The sequence below is a fragment of the Artemia franciscana genome, chromosome 21, assembly GCF_032884065.1.
Source record: "Artemia franciscana chromosome 21, ASM3288406v1, whole genome shotgun sequence".
NCBI classification, from domain to species: domain Eukaryota; kingdom Metazoa; phylum Arthropoda; class Branchiopoda; order Anostraca; family Artemiidae; genus Artemia; species Artemia franciscana.
Genome location: NC_088883.1, coordinates 28,319,215 through 28,339,415, shown reverse-complemented (window position 1 = coordinate 28,339,415; position 20,201 = coordinate 28,319,215). Strand labels below are relative to the sequence as shown.

The 20,201-nt window shown below is 35.0% G+C and overlaps 1 protein-coding gene across 3 annotated transcripts in view; it reads right to left on the bottom strand.

The window, feature by feature from the left end:
- The window catches only part of LOC136040789 (terminal nucleotidyltransferase 4B-like), a 168,473-nt gene that overhangs the window by 69,382 nt on the left and 78,890 nt on the right, over window positions 1-20,201 (bottom strand). For 2 of the 3 annotated variants that reach the window (XR_010620884.1, XM_065725118.1), the window contains exon 9: window positions 18,345-18,633. Coding sequence is in view for 2 of the 3 variants with exons in the window: in XM_065725118.1 (XP_065581190.1) it covers window positions 18,345-18,633 (289 nt within the window). In the remaining variant the exon portion in view is untranslated. The remainder of the gene's footprint in view (window positions 1-18,344; window positions 18,634-20,201) is intronic. The other variant, XM_065725119.1, reaches the window with a different exon arrangement.

Here is a 20,201-nt window from a genome sequence, read left to right as displayed (position 1 = left end):
ACAATGTTTTAAAGTATTCCTCCTAAATAAATAATAATATTGCTGATAGTATAAAAGAGCGCTGACAGTGTAGCATGAATCGTCAAATAGAGGAATCATATATGATGAAGAAAATGGAAATAAAAATCTAAAAACAATTAATTTTTTAGCTACAATTTTACTTTCAGTAAATGGAAGCTGAATATGAGTAGTACATATCCCATTAAACCTAATAGCAAGTAGTTTTAGCACAACTCTTTAAACAACCTAAAATTACACTAATTATTATTTTACCACGCTCTGCAAGATTAAATTGCAAAAATGTCCAATTACATCTGACACTTGATCTAGAAGTAATTCGAAGAATATTTTCTCGCTGTGCTTTATTCTTTCTTTTTATAAAAAGAAGAAATCGAGCCTTACGACTTCCATTGTGTACAGCTACGTGCGTGGGATTTTATATTAGGAGGGAATTAGCAAAACGAAGCGAATTAAATTGAAAAATATATTCATTTAGAATACCCCCTCTCTGTATTTGCCTGACTTTAAAAGTCTTGTTATTGCATTTACAAATAAGGCCAGTAGACAAAAATATAAAAGATGGGTCTTTCCCAATTTCTAGCTAATTTTTGCAAAAAGTGTTAGATTTCCTTTTAAATTAAATTTTTATTTATTTTATTAGTTTAATTTAAACTTGAATTTAATTCATTTATTTAGTCAATTTCATTTATTATGAATTCAATTAAATGTTTTTTTTTTCAATTTAATCCTTAAATTTTGGATACGACGATTTCGGTATTAATTAAAATTTGGGCGTAAACCCGACTGCCGTATTTTTTTTTATCACTAAGAGTTTTGTGGTACCATCTTTAATTATAATACATCACCAGTCTCACAAACAGACGAGCACACAGAGAGGGAGGTCTTCTGACCCATACATCATCAAAATGTTTATATTTTGGCAACTTCTACAGTTGTGTACAATTTATAAACAATCCAGCGGTTTCGTTTTTTTTTTTTTCTGAAGTTGTGCCCCCTTCCTAAGCCGTATCCAGGGATGTTATGAGTTTTGAACTACCCTTTAAATTTTTGGCCGACTCGGTAAAAAAGTAACATAATGCATTTTGCCAATTAACCCCCCCCCCCAGAAAAAATACTGGATTCGTCCTTGCCCCCACCACACAAAAAGTATCCAAGTATTCTTTAAATCGGTTGAAACTTCACTTATGGCGTGCCTGAAACTTCACGACGGCGGTTGAAAGTTCACCATAAATGTGGCGTGCAGGGGATTATCTGTTCTGGGGGGCTGGTCCAAATAGAAACTGATTACCAGATGAAACTTCTTAGTAACTATTCTTGCCTGCTAGTCTCTTGTGGAACAAAAGGAAGGAGCGAGATGACAAAGAGTAACTTTTTTGCTGTGAAGTTATTATTGGTCCTACCCGACATGTTGCTTCAAGTCCGTGTATGTGGGAGAATATGATACCAAAAGGAGAGGTAAAACTCTCCAAGACATAGATTGTGTACATGATTCGTGCATCCTAGATAAAACTGTTAGTAAAATTAATGCATTTTTGGAGGCTTTGAGACTTAAGGTTCAAAAATATGTTTAAAAAATAATGTTAAATAAACTACGTCAATTAAATCAGGAATAAATAGAATGAAGAGAGGACTTTAGGTGACGAGAAAATCGTCCGAGTGAATAGCTAAATTTATCTGGATAGTATTATTAGTAAGGATAATGGACGCATCTTTTTTTTGCAGCTGAACATTTTTGGAAGAATAGTAAGATGGTTATTTGGTTTAGAACGGGGGCCAGTGACGTGACTCTGTAAGCTCAGCCAGAGTCGACCCAGCTCTAAATGAGTACCTGAAGAAATCTTGGGGAGGTACAGGAAAGGTGTGCAAAAGTAAAGAATCGCTGGCCCCCAATTGCACTTCCTGGCTGAAGGGCCATGAAACGGAGATCAGCAACGTCGGTAGGGACTGGAATGTCCAGTGTAGTATTCTTTACCTTTTTTACGGTAATAAAGGCGGTCTGGTTTTACGGCACTCGTTTGAATTATTCGTAGTTACAAGTTACCAAAGTTGCCCGAAAAATGCTGCTCGATTACAATTTATGTGGCAACATTGAAAGAAAGTTAAGATGGCTAGGTCACGTCTAACGGATGAAGGAAGATACTTTGCCCAAAATCAAACTTTATGGGAATTCACATGTGGCTAAGCGAAAAACAGGACGTCCTCACATAGGGCTGAAAAACGACTCAAAGAGAATATAAACTTTATGGAAGGGAGTAAACTGAGGCACTCAAAATAGATTGGTACGGGAGCAACTTTGTCGGCCTTGAGCGACCTGATGCTACAAAGAGCTGTCAGTGTAAGGAGCAACTTAAAAAATAAACAAATCATATAATTTATAAACAATCATATAAACAAATCATAATCATTTCAAAGTAAAATTGATTAATAAAAGGTGTGAATGTATCATAGAGAAGTCTAGATGGAGGTCCGCGTAACTTCGGCTTTCGAGCAGAAATCCGTTCTGTATTAGGTCGCGCCTAAGTTGAAAGACCTATCTTATCTTTTCAATTTTTTCAGAAGAGTGAAAATTTCTGCGTCCAATTTCCATTCCTACCAGTTTCTTGTGAAGTGGAGGCCATGAATAAAACTGCCATAGATTAGAAAGATGGAGCCAGATGGCATAATAGTAAAGTATTGAATTGGTATTTTAAAAGTTGATTGGGAACAGTTAATCTGGACTTGTCCCAGTTAAAGACAGGAACGGAGCCTAAAATAGTGATATGGTGTTGACAAAAGATCTTCGATGAGAGGCATTGGCTTGGTTTCTGCAGGAAGCAAATTACTTAGCATGATGATAATTTTTAGACTTGATATGCTGCAAATAAAGTTTTAAGAGAAGAAAAGTGTGGTTTTAGGAAGGGTAGGGAATACGTCGACCAAATTTACACTCGTAAATCAATAATTGGGAAGAGCCTGAATCAACAGAGCCCTTCAGTCCTCAGTTTCATTGGTTAGGAACAAGAGTTTGATTCAACAGATGGAGGAGCTTTAGCAAAGGTGAGGTTAGTGAGTAGTTTGATGTTAGTGAGTAGTTTGAAGTTAGTGAGGTTAGTGGCAAAGGTGAGGTTAGTGGCTAGGAACAAGGAGTTAAGTAGAGAGTTCTATCCCCATTTACATAACCGATTTTTATGGACTTTTGTTCTAAGGAACACGACAAGGGTTATGAGAGAGCACAGAGTCAGATGGAAAAGTAAAACTTTCCAAGAGTTAGATTATGCTGACGATTCTAGTGTAATAGATGAAAATGTTGGCATAATTTTTTGGAGGATTTGAGAGAACAGAGTGAAAAAACATGATTGCAAATAAATATTAAGAAGACTTAGTCACTAAGACTGGAAATAAGTGAAGGTGAAGAGATAATGTTGGGTACAGAGAAAATCGGTCAAGTGTATGGCTTTACTTGGTGGTATTCTTAGAAAAGATGATGGATGCAGTGAAACATGCTAAAAGCACAATAGCCAAGGATGAGAGTGTTTTTCACAGTTGAAAAAAAGTTTGGAAGAATAGGAAGAAAAGTCTGCAAACCAAGACAAGAGTGTTGAAAGTTGCAGTGACAACACTGGTTAAGTATGGTTCTTAAACGCTGGTGCTTCGGAAGACGGAGCGGGATTTATTAGACGTATTACAGAGGATTTTTTTCCGATTTTTTTTGGGGAGGCCTACCCGTAAGACGGACATTTCAAACAGCAAGCTGTACGATAAATATGGCTCTCTTGCTTCCTAGGGCTATGATAGGAGAAAAGGTTAGATGGCTAGGACACATTCTGCAGATAATTGCCAAAGATAGTCATTTTCGGCCAACCCTCAAGGGCCAAACCAAAACAGGTCGGCCCGAGTCGGGCAGGAAGAGTGGAACTTCTTGGGAGGGTGTAAAGATGGAGGCTTAGAATAGACTGGGGTGGTGGAGAAACTTCACACGTGTGTTGGCCTCAGGCGGCTTGGTAGTAGGGTACTTGACTGTTATAGCGCCTATGTGAGGCTCTTCATCCTTTGACGCACTACAAAACCGTTTTTTTGTTAGTTTCTTTCAGCTTAGCTTGAGACGAGACAGAGAGAAGTGACAGAATAGATGGGAAATATATAATTTTGGCTATATATTTGCACATTAGGGGGGGGGGGGTAAAGTATTTGGACAGGATGAAGTTAAAAGACAATTCTTACTTTACAATATGCAAAATAATTATACCTAACACATTTTGCATGCAGATCCGCTATACTTTACCCTCCCCTCCCCATTGTGCAAAGATATAGCCCGATTTTGTTTCTAAAGTATTATATTTTTCATATTTTGTGACATTTCATTAGAATTAGTCAGAGAAACAGATCTACTTTGATCACAAACACATGGCCTCATAAGCACTTGTATTTCAAGGGTGAAGTACACCTGTGCAACTTTCATTTTTGTTGGTGTCGTGCATAAAATGCCCAAAATTTGTTTATTACAAGATTATTAGCTTAAAATTGTCATTACCGAAGCGTAACAAAATGCTTATCATAACTATCAAAGTCATCCTTTAGCCATATTTTAGCGCAAAATTATGACTAACCGCTAAAATCAGCCATATTTAAATCATGTTTAGCCAAACTAAAATCAACCATATTTAGCCGTGTTTTAGCACAGCATTATGACAACCATTAAAATCAGCTTATTTTTATTATTACTGTTACAACCTTACTTGTTTTTTTTTTTTGCTTTCTTATCAAACAGTTCGTGGTAACGAACTTTCAGCATTGAGTGACTCAGCCCGATAGAAAACGAAATTCTAAAACATAAATTTCTGATAACAGCAAATAATTATAATTTAAATAATAACTAGCAAAAAATTTTAAGTTTAAATAACAGCAATAATAAGCAGACGGCAATAACAGAAAAGCAGGTACAAAAAATAATTGGCTTTTTATTCTGATTCCAAATAAGAAAAACTAATCAAGTTTAATTTTTACCTTCCAAATATTTGAGCCTAGGGATATTTGCCTGATTTTCGAGAAAGGGAAATTACTTCTCCAAGAAGTCAAGATATCTATATGTAAAATTACCCTATCAGATTCAGCATATCAGAGAACAAGTCTGTTGAAGCTCCAAGCTCCTATCTACAACAACGTAGAATTTTGCATTTTTAAACGAGAAGGAAGATACGGATGGGTGTTTATTTATTTATTTGTTTGTTATTAGTTGTTTGTTTTTCCCAGGGGTGATCGTGTCAAACGAATCGTTCTTGATGATCGCAAGATGGTTTATTCAAACGGAAATCAAGAGTTCTAGGGCCCTTTCAAAGTAATCAAGAAGATCGGGGGGCAACTACCTTCCATCCTACGCCCCCTTTCCCCCCAAGGACATCCGATCAAAATTATGAGGCAACCATTTCATTTAGCATAGTGGAAAGGTCCAATAACTATGTCTTTGGGGATGACATGACATTCACTTCTAGAGTCACTGGGAAAAAGGCTGTAAGTTACGCCATTCGCCCATTGTTCTAACAAAGTATTTGTTATCGTAAAATATATGGGAATTTTTGAGGGGGAGAATTTTCTACTGGGGGAAGAGGGATGTTTTCCACGGAAAAAAATTTTATGGAAAGGGAAATTTCCGAGGGAAATCTTCCAGGAGAAATTTTACACGGAGAAGGAATTTCCTCACGGAATTCAGAAATTTCAGGAATTTCAGAAATTAAATAAAAAAAAAAAACATTTTTTTCAACTGAAAGTAATTGGCAATGTCAAAACTTAAAACAAACAGAAATTATTCAGTATATGACGGGGGCTGCCCTTCGTTTACTCTCACTCTTTACGCTAAAGTTGGACTTTTTGTCACAATTCTTTAAGAACGACTGATCAAAGACAATTACCGTTCAATTTGAAGGAAAAGCATTTTTAAAGTACTTTAAGATTTCAGCATAAAGAGCGAGGATTGAGGAAAGGGCAACACCCCTCACATAGGCTAAAGAACAATTTTTGTTAGTTTTAAGTTTTAATGTTGCTCCTTACTTTGAAGTTGAAAAAATTTGCTTTTTTAAAGATTTAATATAGGCTATATATATATATATATATATATATATATATATATATATATATATATATATATATATATATATATATCATAAATATATAAATACGCATTATATGCAACTTTTTCAACCACAGAAATGGTTAGGAGATAGAGCTTTGGTATAGCCCCCCCCCGGGTCCCCTGTGCGCGCGTATGGTAATAACTTTCACAATGCATACCGTTCAAACAAGACAATATTTTCTCTTTTTAGTGCCCATTTCTTACTACTGAAAATTTAGAATTTTCTGCATCCTCGTATAGCCTACGAGTAATAATAACTGCACAAGTTATTTTCAATTCGTATTCAAGATTTTTAAATTTTACAAAATCAGCCAATTTTTGGTTTATCATATTTATCAAAACATTGTTTACCCTCTTAAAGGGAAAGCATTATTTTTGTCATCTCTTCTGTTTACTTACTATCTCACCTAGATCTTACATGGCAGCTATAATTCATTCAATCCATATACCCTTTTTTATTCTTTATTAAACTTTACTCTTTATTATAATATTAGATAAAAAGGTAATTGCTAAAATTAAAAGGTAAGTGCGTACAAATGTGCCTATCTATCGCGTATCAGTTTAGGAAATTGAGGGGTAAGTTCGTTAAAATACACCAAATAGGCAGGTTTTTCCTAAAAAGGGCAGAAATCACAGAAACTAGGACATTCCAACAGTTGGACATGGGAACCTCCCACCACGTATATGTTTAAGATTTAAGACAGGAACAAGCCAATAATAGTCTACAATTAATAAAGCTATCTAAAGAGAAAAATATATTTTCAGTTCCTGATATATCTAAAGTTGGAGATTCTTCACAGAAAATCTCCAGTACAGCTTCTGCGCGCCTATCCCCTCACCACCGTCTTATGCGTTTTTTTTTTCGTTGATTTTGCGAGTGTATTTGTTTCTCTCTTTGTGTTTTTCTATTTATTCTTACTCCACCATATTTACTTTATGTATCGTGTGGGTGAAAAATAAAATAAAATAAATAAATAAATATATACATTTGTGGATGTTGACGAACAGGATTATGCTAAATTCTACAAAAAAAGACGAATTATGCAGAAGATAAACAAACAAATGGGAGAGATCATAAGGATCTGGACGTTCCAACTGAGGGGGGTGGGCTTTAAGGCCCCATTAACGCAGCTAATTAAGTACCCAAACTAATTAGAGTAACAAACCAAAAATTAATTGATGTTTCGTGTCCACCACTACAAAGGAAGCCCAGAGACTCATTTATAGGACCAAAGCAGGGCCATACCAAGGATTTCTGTCGGGAGAGGGAGAATACCAAAAGAATTTTTGCTCGGGGGGAGGGGGTTATTTTTTACCTTATTAAAACACAAATTTACGAGTCGGATAATTTTTTTTTGTATTTTTACGACCAATTTATGAGCCAGAAATATTTCGAGACGGGAGTGGGGTTCAAACCTAGCCCCCCTGGGTACCCCCTAGACTGACGGCAGATAAAGAGGATACAATAGGCACGATTTTTTTGAAGGGGAGAGGGAAGTTTTGAGGGATACGGCCATGAAAGTCATCGAAAGACATTCACAGCAATGGAAGCACGAAGGCTTATCTATAGGATCAAAGCAGGACCGTACCAAGGATATTTGCCGAGAGAGGGGAGGGAGGGTACCAAAACGTATGAAACTGAGAAAAGAAAGGGTATAACAAACGAGTAATAAAAAACAAAGTCAAATAGGTGAGAAAACGAGGATTTTATCAGCCAGAAGCAAAATATGAAGACGAAAAACAAGTAAATATTTCGACAGGGACCTCCGCCAAGTCGTCTTCTGTGCCCTCCCCCCCCCAAAAAAAAATCTAACATTTCGTAGTGAATTGGACAAGAGGATAAAAGATACTAAAGATAAAAAGGTCAAAGATAAAAGGTCAAAATCCTTGTTTTCTTACCTATTTGATTTTATTTTTTATTTACTATATCCTTTCGTTTCTTAGTTTCATACGTCATGTATAGCCAGTGTAGTCTTAGAATGTTTTTAGGGTATCAAAAGAATTCTCACTAAGGAGGGAGGGAATTAGGTTTTCCTTTTTACCTGTCTTTAAAAACTAATTTACGAGCCGGAGAGTTTTTTTTCCATTTTTATTACCAATTTATAAGCCAAAGACATTTCGGAACGAGAGGTGCGTTGAAACCTGGCCCACTTGGGTACACCCCTAGATTGAAGGCAGATAAATGGGACACAAGAGGTAGGATTTTGAGGAAGGGGAGATACATGTTCGGAAGAATACTACCATGTACGTCATCGAAAGATACTCAATAGCCCTTTGAATAGAATCATACAATCCATTCACAAAGCATATTTGGAGCAAAACCATAAAAGACCTATAAAAACGCCGCGAAAATTGAAATCTCATTTTGCAAATGATGATGATAAAGTGAACAAAAAAGCCCCGAGAAAGGATTTTGAACATCAATTCATAAGCTTAAACAGCAAGAAATTTGAATGATGGATCATCTAATCCATATAAACAAGTAAATACAATAAAGTTTTGACCCGGTATAAAGTCTGGCAAAAACCTCGTTCAAAAATTAAACACACAAACTTAAAAAGTTGCTCCAAAGAATAACAACTTAGAACTTACAGTGAGTAGTCTTTATTTATTATAATGTATAAATTTCATAATTAGTACATGAACATAATTAATACAAAGTAATATAAGTAATTATTAAACTTATTAGAAGCAATTAGTCTTTACAATTATTTACATCTAGTAAAAATAGTAAAATAATATACTACAATATATATATATATATATATATATATATATATATATATATATATATATATATATATATATATATATATATATCCTAGAAGACAAACCGTCCTCTCTACCAAACGTGTCAGAAAGGTATACTATTGAGCATGTCGTACTAACACACACACACACACGTATACATACATATATATATATATATATATATATATATATATATATATATATATATATATATATATATATATATATATATATATATATATATATATATATATATATATATACTAGGTATGCACATACTAATATATACTATCGAGTAAATCCTATAAGTTGTATTAATTAATTATTTTGTTTTATTTCATCTATCTTATACCTGTCGATTAGTTCTTATTCGTAAAATCGGCCTTATTCGTAAGCAGAACTAGAGAGAACGGCACAAATGTCTAGAACTACGTGCTAATACGCACTTTCAGTAATATATTAGCTAAAATAGACCTTTTCAAACCTTACAGCAGTCTTAAAAAAGCTTACCCCCCCCCCCCAAAAAAAAAAAAATCCGAAAAGACAAAAGAAAAACAAATAGAGCAAAAATAGTCTTGTTTGTCTTGTTTTTAAGGATTTCAATTTTATCCATCTTATGTATGTCAATCGACGTTATTCGTAAATATGGGCATCCGTAGAATATTCTTGGAGGTTTAATACTAAAAAATCCTTCTAGGAGGGGTTGATGAAAATTTGAAACATTAAGTTCCTTTTGGCCCAGGAAGAATTATTTTTCCTGACATAATAACACAAATTTTTATATGGCTATTTTTCTGGTCTTCTACAGAGAAATTCCCAATGTGATCCCCTCCCTTCCCGAAATGAACTGCTGGCGAATATTGTCTGAACTAAAATTATGTACATCAAAATAAATGATTTAAAATCACTAAACTATGGGCCATGACTTATGGATTATTGCGGTCTTAAGATGGTTAGTTAAACTACGTCTACTGTCTTCTGTTCAAGTATAATTGAAATGAAATTAAAATACATAATGATAGGAAGACCTTTAATTAAGGTAGAGAAAAATGACAAAAACATGCACAAATCAGTTCGCAGTAACAAACAGTAAGAAGCGACTCAGGAGAATAGCACCCGAAACTATAGAGGCAGTTTTGACACAATTAATGGATAAAAAAAATCGACTTTTTAGGATGGTTGGCCAGATTTAAAAAAAGGACAACCAATAAAAAGAAAATTATCTTGAAGAAAATCACACCATCAAATTCAGCATGTCAGAGAATCCTACTTTGTATTTTCTCCCAAAAGAAAGATACCGGATGGATTTTTTTTACCACTATCGATGATTGTATTGAATAAATGGTTCCTGAAAATCGGAAGAGGGTTCATTTGAACTGACATTAAAAGTTCTAGGGTCACTTTTAAGTAGCCAAAGAGATTGTGTCGCGAAAAAGAAGTGGCGTTTTCCACCATTCATCTAAATCATCTCTAACCCCTCTTGATTTCTAGGTATTTTCTTTTGTCGATGCCTTTAATTTTGGTGGTAGGGAGGGAGGGGTGGTGATAGCGTCCTTCCTACTGCGAAAATTATTTTCTATTTAACGTGAATCGTTAAATTCGCATGCCAACCGGCACAGAAGAAGAAAAGTAGGGGGTGGCGCATACTGAGGTCGGTAGAATATTTCCAAGGTGTTCTTCAAAATATCAAGAATAGGTTATTTATGCAAAATATATAACAAAAAATCATTCAACAAATTTAACAAAAATATCCAAGCCCTTAGAAACTCCTACGATCATTTTATACCTTATAAATATTTTTACGAGCCTGAGCATAGGCTGGCTGTATCAAAGACAAAGTGTCAATTAGCGAATTTCTTCATTAAAACAGAGAATTTTCAAAGCTCACTTAAATGATATTTTCTTGAAATACGATAAAAATTAATGAGAAGTCTTGAATATGTCAACAGTTCGAAACGCTAACGAGAGGTTAGTTTAAAAAAAAAAAAATACACTCTTTTACTAATTGTTAAGCAACGCGCTGTCTATTCAATGTGTCGACATTATGAACAATAAGTCCCTGAGTCGGTAAGGTTTTCAATCAAAGTGGGTAGCACAACAGGGAACTCCTAAAGCTCTCAAATTGCACAAGTCATATTTCCTTTTAGCTAATTTTTAACATTTTCTAGTGGATATACTAGAACCCTTTTAAAGACTCCTCTTCCCTGACCTTTAAATTAATTTGACCTTCAATTTTTTTTCTGGGAAAGTAGGTCGCGACTTTTAGTCTTTTATCGCTTATTTAGAATCTATTACCTAGCTCTACTAGTTATGGCAAGACCCCCAATTAATTCTAAGTACTTTGACCACGCAATTTAAAAGTTTATAATGGACGAGATAGGCGAATCTTTAGGGTACCACCTCGCCTTAAGCCTTGTGTTTGCAAGCCTAACTGATTTAGTAAATCGATCAAAGAAATGACGAAGTTTTTATGATATGAGATTAATTTTGATTGTAATGAAGTAAATACTTGAGATACCTGCCATGCTGAATTTGATCGAACTTTAAGCTGCAGTATAAATGTATTCATTTATCAATGCATAAATCCTGAAGCGGTTAATCCCTTTTTGTTATTTAAATACAATTTAAATTTAAAAATTTAAAATTTAAAAAATTTTAAATTTAAAACAAATTAAATAAAAAAAGACTACTTTACTTTAATATAGAAAATATTTTCCATGGTTAGTTCTTCGAGAAACACTATGCCACAATTTTCATCAACATGACGACCTTTTTAGGGGACGTTTCTCTCCTTGTCCTTAAACTGTGCAAATTTTCTCAGGTTCGCAGCTTGTTACGAAAACTTTAAAATTAACAAATCTTACGTATTTGGTATTACCATAAAAATGATTTTTATATATTAATTTTTTATCGGAATTCCGCTTTTTAAAGTGTCGTTACTATAGACACAACTCGTTCCTTACTTTCTGTTCGTTACCGTGTAATATATTTACTTCAAGTTCGAAAATGTAAAGTTTTCAGAAAAATGCCAACTTTTTTTCAGTTCCAGGCCTTCTAAATGGGAAATATGCATTCTCTAACGACGACAATATTGGATTTCTTCAAACAAACTAAATATGAAAAATAAATGGAGAAAGCAATAATAAAAGGTATTATGATCCAACACAGGACTTTTTAGGTTTTATCCATCATATTTTATTAGTTTCTAAAAAAGAGCAAAAAAAATCATAGGACCACGGTGTGCACGAACAAAAAGCAAGAAAAAGAAGCAAAGGTTATTTTTAAATGACCCGTGCGCGTCTTTTGTCGGCATTTCCTAGATTGAATGCCGAAGAGGCCGTCGACAGAGTTCAATAAACACCAAAACGTACATCAATTTTTTTGCACACCTTCAATTGTTTCACAACACGTCGTTTGAGCGACGTGACAAACCACATCGCAATGTGACAAATGGCATACTACTGCGAGAGTGGTACAGTTATTTATGGCAATTATAACAATTTGGTATACAAACCGGACGTCGGTAAGAACCAAAACAATGTCTTTTTGCTAACAAGGCAGGTAGATTTTAATTTTGATGCATATTATACTGCTTATAATAATAAACTGAAAATATGTTCAAACAGTTCTTGGTAACGAACTGTAATAAGGAGTGACCTGGCTCAATAGTAACCTAAACTCTAAAAAACGGAATTTAGATACCAATAGTTACATCAAAAGAATCGCATTTTAATGCTGGTTTTAAATATATATTCATACGCAAGAACTGCAGGAATAGGCAGAGCAGACATCCCTGTCTCGCGTTAGTGCTTTCAAACAGCTCGTGTTTTCAAACTTGTCCTCAAGGCCAAACACAAATTCCAATCGACCGACTCTACCTATTAATTTTTAAAATACAACTTTGTCACCCATAATTACTTCAAGGAATGTAATGCAGATGTGACCACCGAACTACTATTTCAACATCACTACCTTATTCACCTTTTCTTTTTTTACTAATTCATCGATTAATTATTCACCTTTTTTCACTAATTTATCACCTTATTCGCCTTTTTTTAATACTAATTTATCAATTAATTATCACCAGTTATCAGCCGCTTTTTCGTTGTTTTTAAATAGTTGCCATCGGCAAATTTTGATTTTGATGTATATTTGCTGATCAAAATCAGTTAATTTCCTTGATAGGCGCCACTATTCAAGTGGGGATAAAGTTGACTGCAAGGTCCCCAATCTTGCAAGTACCCCGACAGAGTCGAAGCAGCCCTTTGTAGAGGCAGTTGTCATAAATCTTGATCTTACGCTCCGCCGCAGTAATCATCCTATAGGGGATCCTCCCATGATAGTGTTCTGCGTCACCATACAATTTAACCCATTACTGGGAGAAGGTTTGTAACTCATGGGGCGTGTGGACACACCGGTGGGCCCTGTTGAGTCTACATTTGAGGGGCCTTCTTCCACCTCCGCCTGTATTTATGGTTCCAGGCAAGGGTTCCCCAGTTTCTACTATGGAGTCCCAGGGACAAGGCCCCCCTGGTCCACGCCTCCTAAGGAGGTACCCAACACAACTGCATAGCGTTCCCTTATCGCTAACTGGGACACGCTAAGTGGTCTTGGGGAGGCCCCTAAGAGCAGTAGTTGTGTTTTATGTATATTTCTTGCTCTTAATAAAAAATTTAAACATGCTTTCAGACATCCAGTCAAGGCGAAACTCAAATCCCAATAGACCGACCCCTTCTTAAAACTTTTTTAATGTAACTTAACTACTCATTTTAACTTCGAAGAAGATATATCTCTGTGGCCAGCGGGTTACCATTTCTCCACCACTACATTATTATTATTTTTCAAATCATCATCGATACCATCAGTTAATGACAGTTCTTACGTTTTTTTTTTTGTTTTTTTTTGTTTTGTTTACCAGTAATTAATCTTTTAGGACATCTATTTTGCGTAAATTAGATGGCGATATCGTTTTAACATTAAGGCCACATGTTAGTATCCCAGTAAATGGCATAATTCATATAATAGCCGCAGTTTTAATTTTTCAGAAAAAACAACTACATGAAAACATCGATATAATTGTGTTAATTGTAACGTCAATTAAATATTTAATTATACCTCGCTCCACGAATTTAGGAATTAAAAAAGAAAAATTGTGAGAACCATTAAAAATGACAAAAAGCTGACAATAATTGACGGTATATTACATAACTAAAATAGTGATTGTGATGATGCGCTGGTAACAGCTATATTACAATTATATTAACTTGATATAATTCTAAGGTAATTAAAACACTTATGCTAGGCCACCAGTTTGGACAAAAAACACAAAAGTTCATTTTTTTGCCGTTAAATATTGGTTCCCTTAGAAAAAAAAAATTAATCGAACCTTAAATCAAGGCCGTGTCCAGAGGAAGAGACTACCGGGGTTGAACCTCCCCTCCAAGTTTTTTTTCGATTTGTAAAATCATAACAAAAATGCACATAAAAATATTTTTTGATACGTCTTTTATTTTTTACAGGAAACCCTCTTAACTAAATTTTGGTAAGGTTGGTCCCTCGCGTGCCGTTTTTTCCCTACGAGCCATTTGACTATTTGCCAAATGCTGTTTGGCTACTTGGCTACGAGCCAAGCTATTTGGCTTGGAACGGGGGGTGAGTGGCGTGACTCCGTAAGCTCGGCCAGAGCCGACCCAGCTCTAAATGATTACTTGGAGAAATCTGGAGAAGGTAAACAGGAAGGGTGTGTGTAAGCAGAGGTGGGATGGCCCCGACCCCCCTCCTTGAATTTACTTCCTGGACGAAGGGCCATAAAACGGAGATCAGCACCACGGGTAGGGACTGTATAATCCAGTGCCGTATTCTTTACCTTTATAAAATAATACTATAAAACACTCCAAGCCTTTTATAAAGTAAAAAAAGACTTAATTTATACGACATTCAAAATTATTAAAGAGTTAATTTATGCAACATTCAAAATTCTAAAACTGATCTATGATCACGAACTCCTTCTTTAATAAAAAGATAAATACTAAAAAAAAAATTCGGTTTCTTCGCGAAAATTTAAACTTAACTTTAAAATTCACTTTTTACTCTTATAAAGGGCATTAGAGGTTAGATCTCCATGCGAACGAGCCCCCACTCAGGTTTATAGGGTTATTGGTTCCCTACAACGGGGCTTTACCTCTGATAATGGAGGATTAGTGAAACATTTTTTCACCAGGTGAAATTGAAAGCATTATTGGTAATAGGGGTTACGTCTGCTACGTATACTTCGATTACAGTTTACAGCAAAATATAAATTAATGTTTTCACAAACACGTGCGTAATTCTCTGGGTAGTTAAGTTAAGGTACATAGGTATAACCTTCCATGCTTAAATGAGTCCTTTCACTATAGGCGTACGAAAAAATCTCTAAAACCGTCAGGATACTCTAATGCTCTGGGTAGTTAAGTTAAGGCACATGGGTATAACCTTCTATGCTTATATGAGTCCTTTCACTGAAGGCGTACAAAAAAATCTCTAAAACCGTCAGGATACTCTCATGCTCTGGGTAGTCAAGTTAAGGTACATGGGTATAACCTTCTATGCTTATATGAGTCCTTTCACTCTAGGCGTACGAAAAAATCTCTAAAACCGTCAGGATACTCTAATGCTATGGGTAGTTAAGTTAAGGCACATGGGTATAACCTTCTATGCTTATATGAGTCCTTTCAATGAAGGCGTACAAAAAAATCTCTAAAACCGTCAGGATACTCTCATGCTCTGGGTAGTCAAGTTAAGGTACATGGGTAAAACCTTCTATTCTATTCTGGTTGAAGTTAACTAAGAGTAATGAAGATAGACTAGTAAGAGCGGCATATGAAGAGATGTTGAAATGTGGTTTAAAAACCTCGTGGCCATCCCAAATTAAATCATTACTAGAAAAAGTAGGAATGCCTTATTTATGGAATAATGGTCTTTGCTCTCGTGATGTACCAACAAATTTAGAAAGCCAGGTACGATTTATATTAGAGAGTCAGGAAATTCAGCATTGGCAAGGGCTGGTTTTTGATTCTACAACCCTGCAACATTATAATCAGGCAAAACCTAGTTTTGGGGAGGAAGTTTATTTTAAATTTAACTTACCGGCTATGATTCTAAGTCGTTGGATTCAGCTTAGGGCAAATTGTCTCCCAATCCAGAACAGGCAAAAAACGTTCGATAAAAATAAATGATAGTTGGTCCTGATAGGCGGTATGTTTGTCTCCTTTGTAAAGATGATGATGAAGACTTGGATTATTTTCTCCGGAAATGCCCGGTGCTCTTGGATTTACGGGAAATTTATTTGCATGGGGTTAATTTGATGCTTCCGGGTATTCTACAAAATAGTAACCCAACCACAATATTTCGAGTGGGAGTATATATAGGTAAATCTTTAATAAGAAGAAAAAGTTTTATATGATTAATTTCTTTTGTAGTTAGATTAGGTACTTTTTGCGTTGAATTCTTTTTTGTGCGTGTTCGTACTGTTGTTAATTTCCTTGCTTGTTTGTTATTTATTTATATTTTTGTGTATATGGCCCACGGGTTTTTGAAATACACTTATCTATCTATCTACCTTCTATGTTTATATGAGTCCTTTCACTCTAGGCGTACGAAAAAATCTCTAAAACCGTCAGGATACTCTAATGCTCTGGATAGTTAAGTTAAGGCACATGGGTATAACCTTCTATGCTTATATGAGTCCTTTCAATGAAGGCGTACAAAAAAAATTTCTAAAACCGTCAGGATTCTCAAATTTTCTGGGTAGTTAAGTAAAGGTACATGGGTATAACCTCAGGAACATCGTCTAAAGTCAACAGTTAAATGAACGTAATTTCTTATATTACACAAGAAACATTTCTTCGATAGGGGAGATCAGCAACCCACTCAGCTCCAAAATTGTTTGATCAATACGAAAGTGTTCCGACAAATGAAGAGATTTACCTAAACAATTTACTCTCCATGCTGATTCCAAATTGAAAAATTAATTTCGACAAGTGTTGATGTTAGGTTAGATTTAATGAAACAAATTAAGTTAGGTAACTGATGCAGAGGGTTACCGCTAAAACCTGTGATCTTGATCTTGAAGACTCAAAAAAGGCATTTTCCGTCCCATTATTTTTTTTTTTTTATTTTAGTCGATTTCCTTCAGACAGTTGACTAGGGACTAACCTAATATTTGAGACCTTGACCATGAAGGTCAACAAGGGGCATTTTGTGCCCCAATTTTGTTTTTAATTTTAGCAAGAGTTCCTGAGATTTCCCACGCATTTTTAGGAACACAATTAAGCTAAGCATGTATTTTGGGGACTGGGAGGTAACAGCTCCTCTTTTATTGTGGTATTGTTTTCAGTACGTTTTTCATATACCATCCCGCGCAAAGATAGGAGACACGCTACAAGAAAAAAGTTTTTTTTCGTAAAAAACCCTCTTAAAAGGGTATTTCAGATATTTTATTTTGCAAGAACCCTCTGAAAATTTTTTTTAAGTACTGTTAGAAATTCCTCATACAGAAAGAAGGGTAAAAAGGAGTTGGCCGCACCACCCTCTATGACATCCTAAATTTTCTTGAATTTGAGGGCACTCGTTATTCAAGTTACCAAGTCATTTTTTAACAGTCACCCCCTCCAAAAAAAAGAGATTATAGTCCCACCCCCAAAAAACAATACTGGGTACAAGCTTGATGAGGGAGACAGCCACCTTGTACTTTACGTACGTCCTGTCACTCGTCCTTTATGCTAAAGTTTACTTTTTTTAAATCTGTTTCATCATATTAATCGAAGAGTCAGTAAGGCTCCAGTACAATTTGAGCTAAACCGGGTGGTTCAGTGGGTGACTGCCCTCCTTAAATATAGATCGATATTCCGCTTTTTATTTCCATTAAAAAAAAAACAACTTAAGTCTGGACATGCTTGGATTAATGCTTATTCAGAAAAATAATTCAATAACGTCAATTGTTAATCTAATATCGATATTAATTATGACTGGAAATGTACGCAAAAAAGGAAATATGAGAACTTTCAAATTGTAAGTGAACAGTATTGCTTTGTTTGTGTTGCAAGTGCAACGCTTTTGGTTTTATTTATTTTTCTTTTTTAATGTGTCAAGTGATATACCCTTGAGGCTATTTGACCCTCTCAGAGGGGCCAATGACCAACGACACTGAAACGTGGTAAAAATCTACATTTATTCTCAAAGAAGCGAAAATGTTTTTCCATCACAACTTAGTCAAAACGATTATCCTATTTTGTACGAGAAAAAAGGGGAACTTAATCAAAGGGAGGAAATGGCGAACTTCTGAACAATGGGTGAAGATGGAGCATGCGGAATTTTTTTTAACCCAAGGCCACGTAGTACCACGATGAGTTTTCAGTAGTCCTATAAGAAATTACCCGTCAAATAAAGAAAAACTATCGACCTGACATCTATATAATAAAAAACTGACCTTGTTGATTTGTCTGCTCAGGTACCCTGTGATTTTTCATCTTGTTATTTGCATATCTGTATCCGCTAGATGGGTGACGATTCTCTGATGGATGATTTTCATGATGCCTCCCAGAGGGCGGTCCCAAAGGTGGGAAACTGTTGGGAGATAGTAAGTTCCAGCCAGTCAGGTTTCTTTCTGATGAGTTCCTAGGCATTGCGGATGATTCCTCGTCTTTAGTACTAAGCTGACTAGCAGAAAGAGAACGATGGAAATCGGGATTCATTGGAGATCTAGCGACGGATCGCTGCTGAAAAATGACAAATAGAACAATCGACTAATAATAAACAATTTTTATAATATACAGGTATGTTATAACTTTTACTAAAAAAAAATATCGTGGATATCTCAAATTTAAATCAGAATGACACTACTTGTTGTGAATTTTACGAACTCTTTCATTCGCCTTGATAAATTTAGAGGTCAGCAGAAACAAAAAAAGAAGAGCAAAGGCCCCTCAGAATTTTTTTTTTGTATTACACAACTCAGGTTAAGGACCGCCGATTCCAAAAATGTCATTTACGAGCCTCAGCGTCGGCTGACAGTCTCAAAGACAAACGACCCATTAGCTAAATTTCCCAGCACCACAGGGAGCTTCCGAAGCAACTTTGGTATGCATTGATAAGGGATCTTAGATGTGTCAACAGTTTGAAAAGCTAATGAGAGGCTAAATTAAAACAAATGAATCCTAGAACCTCTTATCAAATGTTAGGTGTAACACTGTCTAATCAATGTACATACAGCATAAATAACGTACAACGTGTGTCCGCAAAGGTTTCAGTCAAGACAGTTGGCTAAACATGAAACTTAAAAAGCTGTCCAATTATTCAATGAGACTTTAAGCTTTTATTAATGTAGTCCAAGCAGGTATACTAGAGTATTTTTAGAGACTGCCGTTTCCAGAACCTTAAAAGGAAATTTCTACTCCATCAAATCAAAAAAACAAAATGTATGCTTTTTAATAATGTACATTTCATTATTTGAATATCTCTATCTCTTGCACTAAACTGGAAGAAAGGACTACCGTTTCCAGAACCTTAAAAGGAAATTTCTGCTCTGTTAAATAAAAAAATAAAATGTATTCTTTTTTAATAATGTACGTTTCATTATTTGAATATCTTTATCTGAAGAATTTTCACAAAACTGAAGAATTTAAAAGATTTTTCTAAGATTTCTGGGAAAGTAGGCGTCAGCTTTTAGTTTTCTGTCGTTTATTCGGATCTCTTAGCTCTGCAAGTTAAGGCAATACCCCCCAACTACTTTTAAGTAGCTTGGCTAAACAAACTAGGAAAGACTAATGGACAAAATAGGGTAATTTTTTAAGGTATCGAATGACCTTAAACAACATAATTACTGTCAGGGTTGTCTAACAAACAACGTAAGTAACTTAAGTAATCATCTAACAAATTTTGCATTTTTCAGTCTTCTTCAACGTAGGACCGCTATAGGATTCCTTACATGGAAGGTTGAACATTGAACTGAAAGTAAAAAAAAAGACCGTTTCTTTTTCAACTAAATTTAGTGTTTTTGTCCTCTCCCCTTTCTCCTTTTTTTTACCTTTTTTACCCCTTTCTCATTTTTTAAACTTATTTGTTCATTAGAGACTGGTACAAAAACAAAGAATAATGACGAATGAAAAGCATGGTCTCGGAACGTATTTAAGAATAATGAAAAACATGAATAATGGAGGATTGATTTGTGGATTGTTATTACACACACAAAAACAAAACAACAAGAAATAAAAACAAAGAAAAGGAGAGTGGATATAGGCTATAAATTTGATCTTCAATTTTTACGTAATCTTGGGAGATTGTAGTC